At 42.9% G+C, this 20680-nt stretch overlaps 1 protein-coding gene across 3 annotated transcripts in view; it reads left to right on the top strand.

Annotated features, from left to right (window-relative positions):
- The window catches only part of LTBP1 (latent transforming growth factor beta binding protein 1), a 212997-nt gene that overhangs the window by 99741 nt on the left and 92576 nt on the right, over window positions 1–20680 (top strand). The window contains exons 7-11 of one of the 3 annotated variants that reach the window (XM_025193791.1): window positions 2295–2462; window positions 5327–5560; window positions 7044–7066; window positions 12157–12259; window positions 16783–16884. In XM_025193791.1, the coding sequence (XP_025049576.1) occupies window positions 2295–2462; window positions 5327–5560; window positions 7044–7066; window positions 12157–12259; window positions 16783–16884 (630 nt within the window). The remainder of the gene's footprint in view (window positions 1–2294; window positions 2463–5326; window positions 5561–7043; window positions 7067–12156; window positions 12260–16782; window positions 16885–20680) is intronic. The other 2 variants (XM_025193792.1, XM_025193793.1) reach the window with 2 other exon arrangements.

Raw genomic sequence — 20680 nt, 5'->3', positions numbered from 1 at the left:
ACATAATCTGAAATGCAGATGCTTACTACCTGGCTAAACATTACATTTCTCTCAACTTGACAAATAAGTTGCTGTTTAAACAGAAACTGTTTTGTTGCAGACCTGTTTTTTTCGTGGTGGATTGGCCATTTTATCTCAGGAGAAATTCATTGAATGGCATGTTATCATTTGCTGTGGGAAACTCTCATATATCCCATGGCACGTGTAACATCTGGGGGGTGGGGAATGGGGGCTGGGCTTTGTGAAATAAAGCTAATAGAAATGCAACAATGCAAAAGTATTACAGTAGTTATCCTTAAAACTATCTGTTTATTTAATTTCTATTACTGGGACCATGTTTCATGAGTTTTATTCTTTCTGTTCTTCTACGGTTGACATGGGTAAAAACTTAGTACTTTGGATACAGAGGAAACCTAAGTTATTTGGACTACTGAAAGTTAAAGTTATATGTCATTTCCATACGATAAATCTGTATAAAGACGCATGGCAGTGTGGGACTGCATAAGCATTGTCATTTTAGTGTTGTTCAGTGAATACCAACTGAAGTAATTACGTGATTAAATGTTTGTTTCTAATTAAATGTGCTGAATCTTTAACAAAAACATTTTGATTCCAAGAATTTCCTGTCATGTTAGTTAAATATGTATTAACAAAATGAAAATGTCGTAAGCACCTGAGAGCATATGATTTCCCCTCTTAATTAGGTTTTACATGATTCGTATTTCTGATGCCATAAACCTATCATAATATCTTTTAGAAAATAAAACATTAAAGAAAGTAACTTTCTCATGTAAAAAACTAGTGGAAAATATACATATATTACAAATAAAAGACTCACCCTCCATACCTTCACTTTTTCTAGTTGAGTTGTGGCTTTAGAATGTCCAGTGTAGCCCTGGCTATTGTATTGCATATCAACTCTGAGTTCTTAAATCACTGTTTTCTGTTGCTGGCTGTTGATGACCAACTACTGAACAAGTTTTTAATAGTTTTGAAGATCCTTTTCCATTTTCAAAAAGAAAATAGAAATAATTACATTATAATCCTTTGTTATATATGCTTTCACATCAATGTCCACATTCCTGAAATTCTTTGCTCTTTTTTTTTGATTTAACTAAATCTTACCCAAAACTATAAGGTAGTTTTTGTGGAAATAATAAGGTTGAATAAATATCAGCCTCCCAGCACCTCCACACTAGGCCGTTTGTATATGTAGTGATCAAAAATCTGTTAAGACATTACTGATTTTCTTGCACCAAAAGATTTTTAAATCTGTGGACTATAACATCATATGAAAGTTGGGGACAAGGAAGAGAAGAGGAAAAAAGAGTATGGCCATGAAACAAACTGAGGTTATCTGAAATGGTTCCATTTCCTTAGCTGTTTTAACTGAAAAATATCTTTGTTCCCTAGAAATACCCAACCATCAGTCATTAAAAATGTATTAAATGTGGCAAGGTGAAACATTCTAATATAATAAAGGGCTTACTCCATCTGTCTCTCTGTAACTCTCTTGGAGCACTCTAATAGGTTACTGAAACAACCAATCAGAGTGCTCCAAGAGCATTACAGACAGGAGGCGGCAGCATGGTGGAGTGCCACCATGACAGAGGGGACAGAGCAGGAGGCCCCACCCCACCCCGGCCCTGCTCCTTGGAGGTGGTGGTGGTGTGAGGTGCTGGCAGAGGGGATGGCAGGACAAGCTTCCCCCACTCCTGGGAGGCAGCAGCGGCATGGGGGGGGAAGGTTAGGGTTAACAAGCTTCCCCCTCCCCATCCCCGCCCATTGTCCTCCCCCGTCCCCTCCATCATTCTTGATGGGCAATTCGCTAGTAGATATAATTGTCATGTCCAGTTAAGAAAAAGCCCCTTAATGCTCAAAGTAGTCCTTTTGCAGTCCTGTTTACATACAACACTCAGACTTACAAGACCGTGTAATGACTATCTGTAGCCTGTCAAAGTTTTGTATACCTGTTCACCTGCTTTAAGCTTATGCTACAGCGCTCATGCATGGGAAAGAGAGCTGTCTCTAATTCTACGCTGCTGAAGCATGGCAGCTTCTGGTTTGGACATCAGCTTGTATTCTAAAATACAGTTTTATCTTTTGTGTAGTGCTAGTTTGAATTCAGATGCTTTGATGCCAAATAAGTTGTTCTCCTTGTGTCCAGAGTATTGAGAGGCATAGGCATTTTTTTAAAATGTTGCCGAACAGCGATATCAATCTTTAGCTGGTCGTGGAACTCCTGTGGTGTTTCTCATGTAAACTCTAGCATCCTCCTTCCCTTTTTGCTGCAGCTGATAATCCTTTGGTCTCTGAAGAGAAAGGGCCCTGTTACCGGTTTGTCAGTGCAGGAAAGCAGTGCATGCACCCTCTCTCTGTTCAGCTCAGCAAGCAGCTCTGCTGTTGCAGTGTTGGCAAGGCCTGGGGCCCACACTGTGAGAAATGTCCCCTTCCAGGAACAGGTAAGAGGTGCCCAGAAAACACATACACATGCCCACACTCTGTATATGTTACACATCTTTTCCCACATCCAACAATTTCTTTTTTGGTCTTATGGACTCATGCCGGTTTTGTAAATGTTAGTAGAACAGTTAAATGTATCTTCTGTTGTTGTCCTGATTAAATATGCTTTCATAATGAGGATGGAATTTTCCTTATGACGTGATAGGCTTTAGCAAATAGTCTCACCCCAAAGTGTGCAATTGTAAATGTTTAATTTCTGTTACATAAAGAGGAATTTAGCATACACTGTCACTGTCATGTGGTTATGTTTACATTAAACCAAAGTGCACTTGCTGCCTTTTCTGTAAAAGGTACAGACAAAAAGATAGGAGCTTTTGAGGCATTGGTCATGTCTACATAGTAAACTTCCTGTGCCTGGCTGCAGTGCTCTTAAGTAAGACCTGTTTCATGTGGGCTGCCTCCTAAGCCATGCAGCAGTCTAATTAGCAGGGCAGTGAGGTAGCTGAGCCTGCCATTCTCCTGTGCCAGTTACCCCCCACAAAATGCTAAGTTAGGTTCTCATTCTGCCAGAGGTTTTCTATATCCCACATGAGTGCTTTAACCCACAAGCTACCCACAAGCTATTATAGCATGGATGGATGTCTTGCTTTCTCTTTCCTTCTCAACTGTGACCAGAAATTCCACTCTGGATTCAAGACATCTTTTCTGACTGTCCTGTGAAAATTTTAAGCGTTGCCATTTTTCAACAACAAGAAAATATTTCAGAAGAAAATTCCCAACCAGCTTTATCCCCAAGCCCATTGAAATCAATGAGAATGTTAGCATCAACTTTAATGGAAGGTGGATTTAGCAGTGCATTTTTGCACCACTAAAATTCTGTCTGTACTCACTGCAAAAACAAGGTACAACATTTGTGGAATTTCTTTGACCAGTTTTTCATACTGTCATTTCAGGCACTTGTTTTAATGCTCTAATAGGGAATTAAATAGCAATTCTGTACGTGACCATTTTAGAAGTAAGAAACACATATAGAAGCCTCCTTTTTGAAGAAGCTAAATTTAACCTGACCTCCAATTTTGTGCCTCTAAGTAATTAGACCCATAGGTGAGGCAATATAGATATTAAGCTACCTGATACAACTTCAGGCAGTTAACTAGATTTTTAAATGATAACATTCATCCCCACAAAATTGTACCTGCAACTGACTAGAAACTCAGCAACTGGCTCTTAAGCTTGGGCCTGTCATGTCTATTAAATCCTTGTTAAGTCAAATAAAGCTTGATTATAATAGAGATTAGCATTTACCAAAAAAATACTTAAATCAAAATGAAACCGTCCCTCCCTCCTCTGATCATGTGCACCCTGTACAAAAGATCTGGGAGGGTCAAGTTCAAATGAAAAATTGAGCAAGGTTTTATAGTTACTGACTCCAAACAGTTTAATGATGTGCTGAAATTCCAGTGAGAATGTCCCCCTGCCCCACCTGTAAGTTTTTTAAGATGCAGGGCAAATCTTCACCTCCTTGAACCTATGATGCTTTTCACTAGCTGAGCTTCTTCACATGGTTCTTGAGAAACCATGATGAAATATGTCACTCACATGGAGGGGCAAGACCCTTACTTTTCTTCTTATACATATTGCCCACCATATAAACATAAGTAAAGAGAGGCAGTTAGCCATGTTAATCTAAATTTGTTAACACAAGTATAATATTAAATAATGAATTAAAGAAAACTATGACAGGTTTTTAAAAAAAAAAATAAATGACAACATCAGAATTGACCCATTTAAAAAATAAATAAATAGCAAATTATTTCTACAAGTAAGAGTTCCCCAGAAGGTCTCCAGATACATCGTATCTGCGTCATCTTACAGTATTGTCTCTAGTTTAAATGTACAAATGTAAGCAGCTTCATTTCAATTTAAAATGAACCCATTGTCCTGATTCAAGCGGAAATAACAGGGACAAAATATTGTCTTCTGAAATATTACAGAAATAACAGCTTTTCAAAATGTAAAAAAACCCCAAAACTAAGATAATATTCTATTCTGCCATATAAACATAGCTGTTTTTGGAGCAAAGGTATTAATGAGGCTTTCACTGGACTACTTTTGATCTGCTGAGCTTTCAAGTATAGCATAGGAATCAGTTGTATTTGAGGAGACTGATCACAGAGGCATATTTCTTCATTTGCTGTTGGCCCAAACCACAGGACCTAGGGTGTCACCCAGGGTCAGAACAGGGGCCCCTAGCTTTAAACTGCTTTTATCTCTGATGAATGATCTGATTATATATCAATCCTGTCTTAGCACACTTTCAAGTAATGCTGTTAAAAATACCAAATGAACAATCTTTGTTATTTTTTGTGTGTTAATTAAGATTTCATGAATTAACCTTATGAACCTAGATTTTTAGCATGATATCTCTACTACAGCGGTAATAAACTGCTTTATTATCTAGTAACTGCAAGTAGGCAATTATAGAAATAGTAAATATGTTATTTATGAAGTGTAAACCATGGCAATTTGTGGGGAAGAGTCCTACCATTCTCACTCAGAAATAATATATTGTTCAAATTAGATTAATAAAAAAATGGATGTGGTGGTGTATTTAACATAGCTGAAGGAACCAGAGTCAAATCCTCTTACAGAGGGCTGAATTAAGTCCTAAAGTATTTTTTCAGAGATGTTCAGTAATATTAGCATGCAGTCCGTGTTTTTCTCTAAATATAAAATACTTTGTTATGAACATGTTCGTATAGTAGCAGGTTTGATTTGTTAGCAGTGTTTGTTTATTTTCCACTGTGTCAAACGATTGCACTTTTAGACACCTAAAAGGAATATTTTCCCATCCCACATCTAGCTGCTTTTAAGGAAATCTGCCCTGGTGGAATGGGTTATACGGTTTCTGGCTCTCACAGAAACAAGCTATATCATCACCCTGCAGTTAGAGTACAGCCACCTGTCATTGGCAAGACCCAGATTACTCAGCCTGTTGCTAAAGGTACTTCTCCTCCACCTCTCCCAGCAAAGGAAGAGCCAGTGGAGGCACTGAGCTTCTCACAGAAAAGTGAGCCTGAGGTGGCTGTGCAAGAAGGTGAGAATGGAAAAGGACCTTGGAACTGTAGCTTAGTTTCTCTATATTTTTGTGCATGTGTTTCTTTTTAGATACCTTTTTCTATAGTTTGTGTATAGTGCCTATTCTATTTTTATATTGCTGTTTCTTAATAATGTACCATTCCATGTAACTGGATGCATTATGTCATAGGATGTTGGCTTTTTAGGTTTTGCTGTTGAAAAGCTCCTTTCAGACACTAAAATATCTACACAGAGAGAAAAAAAAGTAGTTTGGACTTGTTTTTGTGAATAATTGAAACAGAAAACTTTTGTTCTACTATAAGAATCACTATACCATCACCCTGCAGTTAGACTACAGCCACCTGCCATTGGCACTATAAAGTTATTAGGCATCTCTGGAATATGACAAGGCTCTTCACTGTTTTATTTCTTACACTAAGGCCTTTCTGAATGTTAATTTCTGTAAATTTTTCTTCGCCTTTGCATGGGTTTCTGCAAATTCTTCTAAGAATCATTAGCGGCTACAAGCACCTTACTCTTAACATGCTTAATATGAACGCAGAAGCAAAGAAATACAGAAAGCCTGCAGCATGTGCAAAAATGAATGCATTGCCAACACACTACTGGTGAACAGAATACAGGCTGGCAAAAATATGATTCTGAGGAGTGTTCTGATGTTTTTGAGTCCATAATATTTTAATTTCAAACGGCAATTTTGATATATGGGGTATTCAGTCTGATTCATTATCATAGCAGAACGGAACAATATTATATTAAGGAAGGAAGGGAGGGATGGCGGAAGGGAGGGAGAGAGGGAGGAAGGAAGATTCACCCCTATCATATGAGTTACTCAGCCAGATTAACAGCTGGTGTAATTCATTGTAGCTCTACTGACAGTGGTGAAGCTATACTGATTATACCAGCCAATTTTGGACCTTTTGGCATTTGGTATGTATTGTTTATTCCCAGGGATTCCTTGGGCCAAATTCTGAAGTTGCACATGTTTATTACTATATTTAATGTGAGTCTTTTATCCTCCCTTGTTCTCTAATTCAGAAGACTAGATTTTTTTAAAAGTTTGCAACATCTTCAAAACAAAACCCGCAAAACTAGAATTGTTTAATTTGGAGACATACATGAGTTTATTAGTAGCTCTAACAGCTTTTAGGAAAATAATAAAAGAACCTGCTCTGGAGCTAAAAATTGCAAGGGATATAAAGAGGCAGGCGACAGGATTGCTTGGTACAGTGTGCCAAATTCTGGTTTCAGGGTAAAGCCATTGATTGCAGCAAAGATGCTTCTTATTAATACCATTGGGACATCAGATTCAGACTCAGAATTGTAAAACATGGGTTTAATTCTGCTAACAACTGTATAGGTCTTTGGTTTTAAGGCCTGGAATTCATAAAAAGTAACAGTATGCATTAAAGTGACATGTTTTGACATATTATTTCTATGTAAACTAATTAATTCCTTTTCTTTTCTTTTTTTTCTGATTGTAGTGGCAACTGCAGCCCCTGAGCAGGTAAAACATGAACTGTATATTATATACCTTTGTGAAATAAATACAGTACAGCACAGTTGTCAAAACCCGTGGGATTTACACATAATTGCAAGAAGTGCGCAGATGGGAAAATGGTAGTTACAGTTGGAAGGGATGACCGTGCAAAATCATTTATTAATACACATACTGGGAAGTGTACTTGCATACTAGTTGATTTTCTAAGAAAAAGATATTTATGAATGACAATGAAAAATGGAATTATAAACAGGGATCCTGGTTTTCCCAGATAAAAAAATTGCAAATTCTCTGATAAAACCCCAAAATCTGTGATTAAAATTAAAGCCCCACCACAGTCGCCCTAACCCTGCTGGTGCCCCTCACTCCCCCTCCACAAGCCCACCAGCCCTGCTAGTGCTCCTCACCCCAACCCACACCCCCTGCCTCCCCCCAGACCTGCCAGAGGGGCCCTCAGCTGCTAGGGCTATGGGGCCAAGACCTGGGTCTGCAGCTCCCTGCCCCTGACAGAAGGCAGCAACTGCTGCAACAGAGCAGAGCATGGAGCCTGGCTCTGCCCCTGCTGCCTGCTGTGGGTTTGGGGGGGGGGGCAGCACCCACTCCTGGAGGGCGGGGGGATTTGCACCCCCCAGATCTGTGCATGGGGCAGGGGTGGAGGCGGATACATCCTGCAGGCCTGGGCTCCCGCCCTGCTGCTCTCCCCTGGGGCCTCCACAGTCCAGTGGGTGTGACCTGGGTTCTGGGCCACACAGAAAACCTGCTTGCAGCTGCGAGCTCTGCGCTTCCCTGGCAATGCCTCCCCTTTGCGTGGGGCTGCAGTGAGAGCCACAACCCTGCACTGCTGCCCATGCTGCCCCCACGCATGTAGGGGATGCATCACCAGGGAAACACGGAGGTTGCAGCTGCAACCAGCTTTCCTGTGTGGCTGCGCTCTGCCCTGTAGCACCGGGTCACACCTGTCAGGCTGCGAAGGCCCTGGGGGAGGGCAGCAGGGTGGGAGCTCGAGCCCACAGTGCGCAGCCCATCCCCGCCTCTGTCCCGTGCACAGATCTGGGAGATGCAGGTCTCTCCCTCCCCCCCCAGGATTGTGTGCAGTAGTGGGGATCCACCCCCCTGCCTCTGGACACCCACAGCCTGTCCCACTCCCTGGCAGGGCCCTGTGGCCATGTATTGCAGCCCCGGGCCCCAACCCCGTCACACTGCCTGGCAAGGCAGCAGCCCTAGCCCCAGCCCTGCCCAACACTGTCCCTCCCTCCCTGTGGCGGCCTCAGTCCCCCTGCCCCTCCACCCCCACACACACACTTATCTGCAGGAGCTGCTCTCCAAGCTGCTTGGGGCCATGTGTATATACATGCACATGGTGCCCACTGCCTGACTGCCCTCCTCCCACTCCCTCCCAGCCCCCTGCAGGCTGCAACACTGCAAAATCTGCAGGTTTCTCTGCTAAAATGAGAAATCCACATTTTAGTCTGGTAAGGAGAAAATCTGTGTTTTACTCTGTTTTTCCATGGGAAATGGAAAACCCAGATCCCGGATCATAAACATTAAAGCTTTGGCTTCCAATTCAGTGTTATTGCCATAAAGCGTGGGTGTTGGTTCAATACTCCATCACTGTTCAGCAAAACCTGTGGTTAAATGTAGGCATATGCTCGTGCTCCATTGACTTCAATGGGCTGTAAACACAGAATTAAAACTAAGTATGTAATTAAGGTGCTATCTGGATGAGGTATGCTTCCCTCAATTGGGGCCCATATGGATAGTTTGCAAAATACACTAAGGGCATGTGTAGATGAAGTGGGGGCCCTAAATTGAAGCAGTGGGTTTTTGAAAACACCACTTCAGTTTAGGGCCAAGTAAATGCCTGTGTCGTGCACATACCCATGCACTCACCTGCCTCTCCGATGGCAGGGAGGGGCTGCTGGTGGGCAGAGTGGTCCCTGAGCTGCAGGGGTTGGTGCAGGTGCTTCCCTCCATGGCAGCGCTGTCTCCCCTCCAGGCGGCACCCGGCTCGGGTGGTCCCAGGGGACACTGCAGCCGCAGAGGGAAACACTGGACCCCTGTGCAGCTCAGGCAGGCAGGCAGGCTTCAGGGCGGGGAAAATAAAGATCAGGCTCACTGCTTTTTTTTTTTTTTCTTGGGCGGAGCCTGCCTTCCCGGGCTGCTGTCAGGCTGCCTGCATGAGCTTCCTGCAGAGCCCCTGAGCTGCACGAAGCCCAGTGCTTCACTCTGCGGCTGTAGGGCAACAAACTAAAACTCCTCGGAGGTGTTTTAGTTTGCTGCACCCCAAGTCATTCAAGGTGCATTACGCTGCTGAATTTGCTACAGCGGCTGGAATTACTGTGCAATATGCCACTGACACTTGCAAACATCAACATCATTAAAGCTATTGCAAAAGCATTTAACCCGCTTTAAAGTGTCGTGCACACATGTCCCTTATTTCATCTACACATGGCCTATAACACCAAACAACTGCACTAAGCTCCATGTGGTTATGAAAATGTGTGGCTGAAAATGTATTGCAGTAAAATTCAAATGATTAATAAGGCACATATTTTAAAGAGTGAGGCTGATTAACCATTGGATCAAACTAAAGGGAAGGAATGAAGTCTCCTTTTTTTGAGATCCATATCAAAACTGAAAAGTGTACCTGAGCCAACACACAAGTTATCTGCTAGTTAAACTCAAATTATTGTGCTCAGTACAGTGTGAAACTTAATGGCCTCTGGTAATCAGGAGACAAAACCAAATGATCTAATGTTTCCTGCCTGCTTAAACACTATGGCCGTGTCCAGATGAGTGCAGACGTGTGATATCACCGCAGACATGTCTGCAGCACCATATACCACACATTCAGTTGTTTTCTGTGCTGCAAGGATATCCAGGGAGCAAAAAAACCTGCAGAAAAAAGTGGCATACATGGGGGCAGCATGAACCACTCAAAACCAGAGCCTGGCTGGCTAAAGTCACACTGCAGCTGCCAACCAAGCTCTATGCAGCAGGATTGCCACTGCTGCAGCCCCAGGAGGCTCCCAGAACCCCAAGTAAGGCTACTGGGGCCAGCCCAGTGCTGGCCCCAGCCTCCCCTACTCTACTCAGGGTAACTTGCTGCATGGCAGAGGGCATGTGGCACAGGCATTCCCCAAGGACAAGGTGCACCCCGGGAAACAAACGTCCACGCACATGTAGAAGTGGCCTATGACTCAAATTTCCTCCATATGAAGTTATGTAATTGTAATACTTTACACATCTTTGTGACAGAAACCATCAACATGTTTTGTGTTTTTTTTAACAGAAAACATTTAAAAAGTCATACAAATCAAGGATTTGTTTGGTATTTGTTTATGTAGCTTTTGCTGAGGCATGCTGTTATTTTCTCCACTGAGTGGTCTGTGTGATTATGAAAAGCAAGGCTCTAAAATAGAGTACTGTATTGCATTAAGCAATCTTCTAAAACTTTCTGCTTTGATTTGGTAGGAATAGCAATAGCTGTGCTTCATTTTACTTCTCTATAGGTGTGCAGGCTTCATAATCATATGAAAATAAAAGGTGCAAGACAAAGGATAAGAGAATTAATCATAATGGTCAGAGATCTACAGATACATGTGTGTGTTCTGCATGGGTAATATAGATCCATGGGCCGATCTAGGATTTTGAAAAGGCAGGTGCAGATGGTGTTGTGCATCATCCCATATAAAGCAACACATTTTTCTCTGGTTAAAAAGAAATTAGATTATTTAGTAATATGCCAGGGGCCTATGGCTATATTATTCCAGTTAAAATCAAAGCAAAAACAAGTATAACGTTATTGGAATATACATTGATTTGCTATTATGTATAAAACACAATTTGCTAGGCAAAAATAGTTTTAAAAATGGTTATTTCATGAGTCATTAGAGTTAAATGTACAGTAAAAGCTCTGTTATCCAGCATGAGTGGGGAATGTGGGGTGCCGATAATCTAAAAATGCTGGCTACCTGAGGCAGGGGTTTTCAGTCAGATGTGGAGTGGGGGGTAGGAGTGGCAGGGGGCGCGCCCACCACTGGGCTTTTCCTTCCCCCCCCCCGCCACTACATGCGAGCTTTCCCGCCCCCTCCCACATCCGGCCGGCCAGCTGGAAATTCCAGTTAGTAGAGTGTGCTGGTTACTAAAATGGCAGTTAACACAGCTTGTACTGTACATCTCTTTTCCAGACTCATAAAACAAAATCTAGCTTCTTGAACTTGTTGGCAGTGCATCTAATTTTTCACTAAAAGTTATTTCCACACTTGAGTTAATGTGTTTAGCTAGAGTTAAAAACAGTCCACAATGCTGTTAAATAGCAGCTACATTACCAGGAGCTAGGGTTGCCAACTCTGACTGAAGCTGTTCCGGGAGATTTTCTTTTTTTAAATATCCTATTAAAATCTCCCAGATTGCTTTCAGTAGTCACCGGGAGATCAATGCCGATTCCCAGCCAATCCAGGAGGGTTGGCAACCCTACCTGGAGCAGCTAACTGACAGCAGAATTGCTGAAGAAAGGATAGCTTGATTAGTTATAACATCAAGAGCATTAAAAAGGAGAAAGGGTCATTAACACCTGTGGAATTAAGAGTTTAGAAGGAATCAGGTAGATTATACTGAGCTCTTAAGTCAAGTGACTCATTGCTGCCTGGTTAGAAATGCTGCTGCCATTGCCAGGCAGTTGGTTTTAAACTTTATATGAACCAGGAATCAAGACAGGCGCACCTGCACCACTGTGCCCCATCTCCCCAGATTCACTCTTGTATAGGTCTATATATAAAATATAAAGTTACATGAAAAACTTAAATTAAGTACATTTTGAACTGTTCAAGAGTGAACGATTTATAAATAGTACAGACATGGACCGTGAATCTAATTAAGTGACTACTTCAGACAATGGCAATTTTAAATAGCAAGCTATTGTTTAAAAATTACATGCAACCATAATATAATATATTGATTAGGTATGCTCAGTGTTTTACTATCCAATAATTTATATGGGAGAACTGTCACATTTTTCCTAGCCACTACTTTCCAATGAACTGAATTAAAAGCACATCTTCAAATTATTATTTTTGTAATCAATTTTTCTTCAGGAATTAGCTTCACTTGATGATCAAGAAAAAACTATACTAGAGCCTGGTCAGCCTCAGCTTTCTCCTGGAATTTCAACAATTAACCTGCAGCCACAGTTTCCAGGTAACTCTTGACTCATCCTCTCAAGTAAATGATAAAACTGGAGAATCAAAGATTGAAATGGTAAACTATGATGCATGTTCCTTTCAGCTGCAGAATCTATATGCATTTTTGAAACTCTGGATTCATGCATTAAAGACCTCATCCTGCAAGGCCTTACAACTGTAAGGGCTTCTTATACAGGCAGGCCCAATTAAAATCAGTGGAGCTACTTGCATATAGTTTTTTAGGTTATGTCCACATGAACCCTGATATGTACTTGCTCTGTGTACAGAACTCCCATAGAAATCCACAAGAGATGCATGGGAGACATGGATGTAAACCTCAGCATTTCATTAATGAAAAATTGTTCAGTTAAAAGTGAAGTTCTATAAATAAACAAATTACCAGAGGAGTAGAAAAAAACCCAGTAGGTAAACTTCACAATGTCAATGGTACTTTACAGTAGGAAGATATTTTCTGTAACCCAAAGAAATTATACACTAATTTTAGATTGGGTACCAGACATGAAAGTAAGAAACTAAATGTAGGCCCCCAGCAGATGTTACATTTGTTGTATGGTATATACAAGTATCACACCTGCCAACTGGCCATACATTAAAATTATCACAGGATACTTCCATGCCATGAAAAAGATGCTATTTCAACGAGTGACTTCTTTGTAGCTCATCTGCTCTTCTGGGATAAACTGGTTTAATAGCTGGCACGTTACAGTGTATCTTTTGATAACCATACATAATGCACAATAAATATAATGTCTGCCAGAGCTGAAAAACAATAGAACCATGCCATGCCTCACTAATTGAATGTATGCACCCTAGTAGTTTTATTCAAGTTACTGTTGTTCTCTGGTAAACTGGCATCCTACTTGTTAGCAACAGGCTTTTCAGAGAAAGATTAACTAGGAAGTGGTAGTGATTTGACAGGCAGGTTTCTCCATGCATTGGAGATAGAAAGGGGAAAGACACAGAAGCAGGAGTGGCAGATGTAGAGGTTAATTTCTTTGGTGGAGCAAATGTTGGAAGAATTATTAGGAGACAAGGACAGATATTATAGATTGTCATGAAAGGTTGAGGAACCTTCAGTGTGAGAATGACAACTCAGTATGGATAGTCAAATCCCAAATTGAAAGAGAGGAGCTGCAGAGAGATCTCACAAAGTTAAGTGAGTGAGCAAAAATATGACAGTTGGACTTCAAAGTTGTTGCATTCAAGGTGGGGGAAAATAAGATCAACTGTACAAATACAATGCTAGGTTCTGGACTAGCTGTTATGACTCAGGAAAGAGACCTTGGAGTTGTGTAGATGATTCTCTGAAAAATTAGCTCAATATGCAGTGGTGACCTTCAAGCTAATAAAATGTTGTCTTCATTAAAAAGAGAACTGAAAACAAAATGGAAAATATCATCATGCTGTTATACAAATCCATGGTGAGCTCACACTTGAACCCTGTATGTGGTTCTTCACATCTCAAAAATAACATAGTAAAATTAGAGAATGTACAGAGAAGGGCAACCAAGATGGCCAGGATTATGGAGCAGCTGCCATACCAGGAGAGAATAAAAAGGCTAGGACTCTTTAGTTTGGAAAGGAGAAAGCTGAGGGGGAAATGATAGAGGACTATAAAATAATGAAAGCTAAGTACAGACATTTGGGGGCGATTAAATTGGTTCAAAATGTCTGCTTGATATCGGGTAAGTCAGGATGGGGGAGGTGGGAGGTCCACTGGGGATGGGGGTGTGGGTGCAACCCAGGGGTGGGGTGGAGGATCAGGTGCAAGGGTCGGGGGTGGGCAGGCACAAACCCTGACGAGTGGGGGGCAGGTGTGACCTGCAGAGTGTTGCTGGGGTCCAGGACAGTCTGGAGGGATCAGGGAGGCTTGTGGAGTCTGCGGAGCAGCTTGTGGGGCCAGGAGCTATTTCTAACCTCCTGACCCTCCAGTGAATCTGTACCCTCATCCCTCCCTCCCCTCCCCCCACCAGGACTTATTTGCTTGGCTCCAGAAGCAGTGAATGCTGATAAACGCAGTTGTACCCAGAGTGGCTTCCAGGATTGGGTTAGGGTGGCTGGCTGGTCTGGGGGTGAAGGGGACAGGGGGCAGGGTGCAAAAAATAGCCCAGTGCGGAATGGGGAGTGAAAAGCACAGCCCTGGGGCTGGCAGCTGTGTTTTCCCAGCCCCAGGACTGCACAGAAAAAGTGTACAGCAGTTCCTTGCACTGGTTTGACCTAAATCAAGTAAGTTCTTTACTACATTGTTCCAAATTTATGTTAAAACAGGTTTTGCAGTTATTTAGACCAGTTTGTATGCATGTAACTTCTGTACAGTTACAGGTTTGCATTGATTTCTGGTCACTGAGACTGGGTCTGTAAATATAAGGTCAGCACTGGGACGAACTCAGTTTAAATCAGGTGGACATTTTGAACCCATTTTAATTTTCTTGAATGTCTGTACTTAGCTGAAGGGTGTGAACAAAGCAAATAGGGAACTGTTATTCACCCCATCCTAGAACTAGGGGACACCTACTAGAGTTAGCAGGAGACAGTTTAAAAATAACAAGAATGAGTACTTTTTTATGCAGGGCATAGTTAATTTGAGGTTTGAACTTATTACCACAGGAGGTTGTAAAGGCCAGTAGTATAGGTTGTAGAAGCAGATAGTATAGTCAATATGTACATCAATAGAAGCATTAAGTGCAAGACATGGAAGGTGATAGTGCCTCTGTACTCGGCACTAATTAGGGCTCATTTAGAATACTGTGTGCAGTTTGGGCCCCACATTTTAAAAAGCATGTGGAGAAGTTAGAGAGGGTCCTAAGGCGGGCAATAAAAATGATAAAGAGCTTAGAAAGCAAGTCATACAAGGAGAAGCTGAGGGAGCTAGGCATGTGCCGCTTGTAGAAGAGGAGCTTAAGAAGGACATGATAGCAGTCTTCAAATACTTGAAGGGCTGCATAAAGAAGAGGGAGAACACCTTTTCTCTCTTGCTGCAGAGAGTAGGACACAGACCAATGGCTCAAAGTTGCAGCAAAGTAGTTTTAGATTGGATATCAGGAAAAATGTTTTCACTGTTAAAATAGTAAGGCAGTGGAGTAGACTACCTACAGAAGTTGTGGACTCTCCATCACTGGAGGTGTTCAAAAACAGGTTGAGCAACCATTGGTCAGGGATGATCTAGGCATAGCTATGCCTATTTTCTACTGTGGGTATTTCCCATGCTTTTAGGTTTTGCTGATTGCCTCAGGGGGCTGGGATGGAATTCTCTCCACTTCTCTATGGCTACATGTGTCAGGGGGGTTCTCAAGCCTTCCTCAGAGGCATCATGTGTTGGCTGCAGCCAAGGTTGGGAATTTTTACTAAGGTTTTCCAGTGCTCCTACTGGCACTTTAACCCAGAAGTTCCTGGCTAGAGGATCTTGCCCCTCCACACAGGGTCAGACCAGTTGGCATATTTAGGGTCAGGAAGGAATTTTATCCCATCATCAAATTAGGATTTTTACTGCCTTCTGTAGGAGGGGGCATGGTCCTCGTCCAGGCTTTTTTGAGCCTATGTTAACAACCTTTACAGAAGCAGAATATAGGCTGCTATGGTCCCTCTGCTTTATGTATGGCAGGTTAGAGTGTTGTATCTTGTGTTGTGTCAGGGTGGACTGTGTAGTTTTGCTAAGATGTTAGACAATGGATTTATATGGTATATATATCACTCTTCTGTGATTCTCTGATACTCAAATTCAAAAAAGGACTGGACAAATGCATGGGTGATAGATACATTAATAGCTATTAAACAGAAGGATCAGGAGTGTAGCCTCTGGCATTTCTAAACAAAAAATGGTGGATGCCATGAAAGGTAATGGACAAGGGATAAATTACATATACTGTGTTCATGTGCTCTTCCTTTAAAGCATCCACTCCTGCAACTGCCAGGGCCCTGCCACATGTTCAAATGAAAGCTGGATAGAAATCAGCTATAAAGTTGTTGCACATTATCAAGCACTATCTTTGTAGCTGCTGGCTCTTTTTATAGCTCTTTTTAAGACCGGCCCCCAGCAGCACTGGCAGTCAGCAGTGACACCAGCTTCTTCCTGGTGGGGGGAATGAGGGGAGGCTGTGCTGTGGCTGGGAGCAGAGCAGGCTCAGCTGTCGCTGCCTGTGTGGAGCGGGCAGCAGTGGCAGCACTGCTGGGAGGTGTGGCTAAAGGGAATTTTGGAGTGGCTATAGCCTCCCCCCCGCCAAGTCCCTCTGTAGCACTGCCCCTGCTGGCAGGACATGGAGCTGCTCCAGAGCTGGGCAGGAATCTTGCAGCGGTGACAGAGTGGTCCAGAGCCGTGATCTGCAGCCTCCATGCTTCAGGCAGGGGCATGCCAGGCAGTGGATCACAGATCTGCCCTGACTCCTGACTGTGCTGTCACTGCTGCAAGGAGCCAGGGCAGAGCCACAATCCACAAGCTTCTTAATGGTCAGGCTAGTTCAATATTGCACGTGAAGCTGGTGAAACTTGCCTTACTATGATTGTTTTATGTTCCATGTTAAGCAGTTGTGGTTGAGAGAACCTCCCCGCCCCTGCCTGTTGAAGTTGCTCCAGAAGTCTCTACATCAAGTGCAAGTCAAGTAATTGCACCTACTCAAGTTACAGGTGAGATACCTACTTTATAAGTCTTACGGTGGGTTAAGATATGTGTGTAAACATATTTCTGGCAATATAAATAGTTCCACATTACTTCAGTGTTAAAATAGAAAATAGAAGGTAACATTAAAGCACAGAAGAAACTTAGCTATGAAATCCAAACTAGGAAGACATATGGCATAGAAAGGAGTAAATTTTCAGTAGAGCTGGGAGCCTAGTTTCCTTTGGTTGTAGTTGCCTGCTTGATTTTTATGCTCACAAAAGAAATCGCAATCTGAATATTTGACCTCCAGCTCCCAGGTTTGCACACACTGTTAGATTATTAATATTAAGATTTGCAGTCACAATTGAACTGCATCTGTAAAAACATGGACGTAACATATCTAATAATCTCAAAGGATATGTTTGCAAAGTGCCTAGCACAGTGAGGCTCTGATCTATCGTTGGGGTTCATAAGGTCTTCCATTAATAATAAAATTCAATATAAAAAAGGGCTTAGTCTGTCTGTCTGTAACACTTTTGGAGCACTCTGAGTGGTTACTGAAACAACCAATCAGAGTGCTCCAAGAGCATTACAGACAGGAGGCGGCAATGTGGCAGAGCGCTGCCTATGACGGTGGGGTTGGAGGGGACAGAGTTGCGGGACAGGGAAAACCCTGACCCTAACCCCACCCCACCCCCGCCCAGGCCTGCTTCTTGGAGGTGGCAGTGGCACGGGGTGCTGGTGGAGGGGGACGGAGGGAATGGCGGGGCAAGCTTCCCCCACCCCCCATCCCCACTCCTGGGAGGCAGCGGCAGCAGCAGTGGTGGCATGGGGGGCGGGGTAGGGTTAGGGTTAGCAAGCTTCCCCCCCATCCCCATCCCCCCATCATTCTTGACGGGCAATTTGCTATTTAATAATAATGATGATGATGGCTGAAAACAGATTGGTGAGTAAATAACAATAGGATACAACAGAACAAAGGAAGTTAATTATGCAGAGGCACTGTCTGTGCTCTAACATGTTTTTGAAGAAACATGAGCATTTAATTGTGATCAGTTAGTCCTGAGGCTACACAGATTGTTGGGGCATCTTTGATGTAGCAATAATTCCTTTATTCTTCCTGGTCTTTTGAAATCCTTGTATAAAGGATCCTTCATTGTGGTATAAATTTAAAATTAGTATTTTTGTTGGAGGGGAAAGTATATATCCATGAATGACAGGTAAAGATTCTGAGTCAGTCAATGCAGCCAGAAGCTGCAACCAGCTGCAAGAGACGTCAGTAATGGATGAAAGGCTGATGGAAACCACAACAATGAAGGAGGAACTGGAAATGGAAAGACATAGGGAGGCAAATGCAAGATTGGGATGACTAATACTGTTTGCTTCAAGACTGATGTGAAACATCTGAACCAGGATGATTTTATGAAGATGAATGGAGAATGAAGCTTGCTGAGGACACTGAAAAAGAGAACTCAGAGGCTACATAAACTTTTACTTCGGATTACTAAATATCAAGGATTGTGAAGTAAATGGGAGTCCAGATGGAGAAAAAAAGCAGGACAGACAACTATAATCAGAACCCAAATGTGATGCACAAACTGATAGATCACACACAAAACTTAATCCTGCTCTCACTGAAGTCAATAGTAAAAGTCCTTTTGGCTTCATTGGTATAGGATCAGAGACACCAACAGCCAAAATGAGCCTACCCCTTGTCATTTATTTTGCTACTTTGACACAGTCAGTAGTTGATTAGAAGGTTTCAAGATTTTCTTTCTTGCCTTTACAACTAAGTCTGTCATCCAGGATCTCATCTTCTTCTCTTGATTATCTTTTTAAATGATGGGTGAGGTGGCTCCAGGAAAACGTATTTATTAAACTAACAAATTATGAAAGTTCCTTTTATGAAAACTCTGAAATCACTGAGATTTCCTTTTAATCTTGGGAATACATAAGAGTTCTTCTTCATTAATCACTTATAGCTTATATCAGTAGTGTAACTGAAGGGGGCTGACCAGGGCAACAGCCCTGGATGCCACCTTTGTTGGAGGGGCACAAAAACAGCTGTTCCTACAGTGACAGCTGATCACACTGCTGTCATTGGCATGGTGGCAGCCTGCACTGCCTCATGCAGCCCAGCTGCCCCAGGGCAGAGCTGCTTAGCTACGCCTCTGGCTTCTATTACTGATTTTGCTGTTTCTTTCTCCAGCTAATTCCATGTTACTTATGACCAGGGATCCTGGTTTTCTGTTTTAAAATCCCAAATTCTGTTATTAATCCCCACCTCCATCTGCATTTTTCCATGATTAAAATGAAATGCCACTATATATATAGGTATCAGTTGAACAAAATGTTTTATTGACATATTTACAATTTTAAAGCAATTTGGAAGTCTACCAGTGCCTCAAATTATTATGATAAAATAAATTCTATATACCTATATATTTTAGCATTTGATATTGTTTTTTTATCATGGAAAATCATAATACACCCTGCCGCCTTCACTCACCAGGGCATGGGTCCAGCTGCAGCTGTCCCTCCTGCTGCTTTGTGGTGCTGAGAAGCCCTGATATGCTGGTGCCCTACCCCTGCCCATGCCATTGCTCCTTGCTCCCAACCCACAGCCCCATGGCCCGGCCAGTGCCCCTCACTCCTGCCCTATATCCCCCTGGCCTTGCTGGTGCCCCTCACTCATGACCCACCGTCCCCTCAGCCCTGCTGGTGCCCCGCTCAACCTGCTGTCCCCTGCCCTCAGGCCCCAGCCCCCCAGCATGTGAGGAAGGGGGTGGGTGTGTGGGGAAGGGGGATGTGGGCATAGGCGATGCATGGGGGTGGGGAGGGCACAGGTGATATGTGGGGGACGGGATAAAGGAGCACAGGGATGTGCCCCCTCAGATTTCCGTGCCTGGGGTGTGGGACTGTAACCGGGCTGAACCAGCCTCAGGCAGGAGCCACTTCCACAGCCCAGTTGGCAGGACCCAGCATGGAAGAGAGCACCACGCTGCCATGGCCGCCAAGGTGAGGCATTGTGGTGCAGAGTGGTGCCCCTGCTGCTGCTGGCAGGTAGGGGTCACCTCAGCTTAGCAGCCCAAACTTCATCACCTGTGCTCCCCCACCCTCCCCACTGTGTTGCTTATGCTCCTCCCCCATAGACTTACCTGGAGGGACCTGCAGGAGCTACTCTCCACCACACTGCCTGGTGCCACATGCATATGTGTGTGTGCATGTGCATGTGGCACTCCCTGCCCCTGCGTCCTGCCCCCCCCAGCCCCAAGAAGTCCCTTGCAGGCTGGAATTCTGCCAGCCTGCAGGGGGAAACCCATGGTTTGCCAGTTTTTTTTTCCTTTAGAGTAGAAAATCTGAATTTCTCCTTTAAAAGAGAAAATCTGCATTTTTCCATGGCAAACAGAAAATCTGGATCCCTGCTTATGATACAGTGTGTCTGCAGTTAAGAAATGATACTAGAAGACTAGACGGGCCACATACTTTTGTACTTAAATGATCCCTGTATATTTGTTCTATTTCTTTAAACCCCTTCTGATTATGCATTTCAGTTAGTATTATATTGTTACAACCACAAAAAAAGGGAAAAGCATGAAACTCTGCATGTCTATATTTATGACCTAGCATCCCTTTTTTTCAACTTATATATGCCTTGGGGTGCTTACGTACATTTTGTGATCCTACTTTATGGGCAGTGTGGATGTTTAATGCTTCCATATGGCTATTGAGCATGCTCAATAGGTTCATAGATTCATAGATTCATAGATGTTAGGGTCGGAAGGGACCTCAATAGATCATCGAGTCCGACCGCCTGCATAT

Source organism: Alligator sinensis, unplaced genomic scaffold (assembly GCF_000455745.1).
Source record: "Alligator sinensis unplaced genomic scaffold, ASM45574v1 scaffold1473_1, whole genome shotgun sequence".
Taxonomy (NCBI): Eukaryota; Metazoa; Chordata; order Crocodylia; family Alligatoridae; genus Alligator; species Alligator sinensis.
The sequence above is the reverse complement of the archived record's forward strand: the minus strand, read 5'-3'. Positions and strand labels throughout refer to the sequence as shown.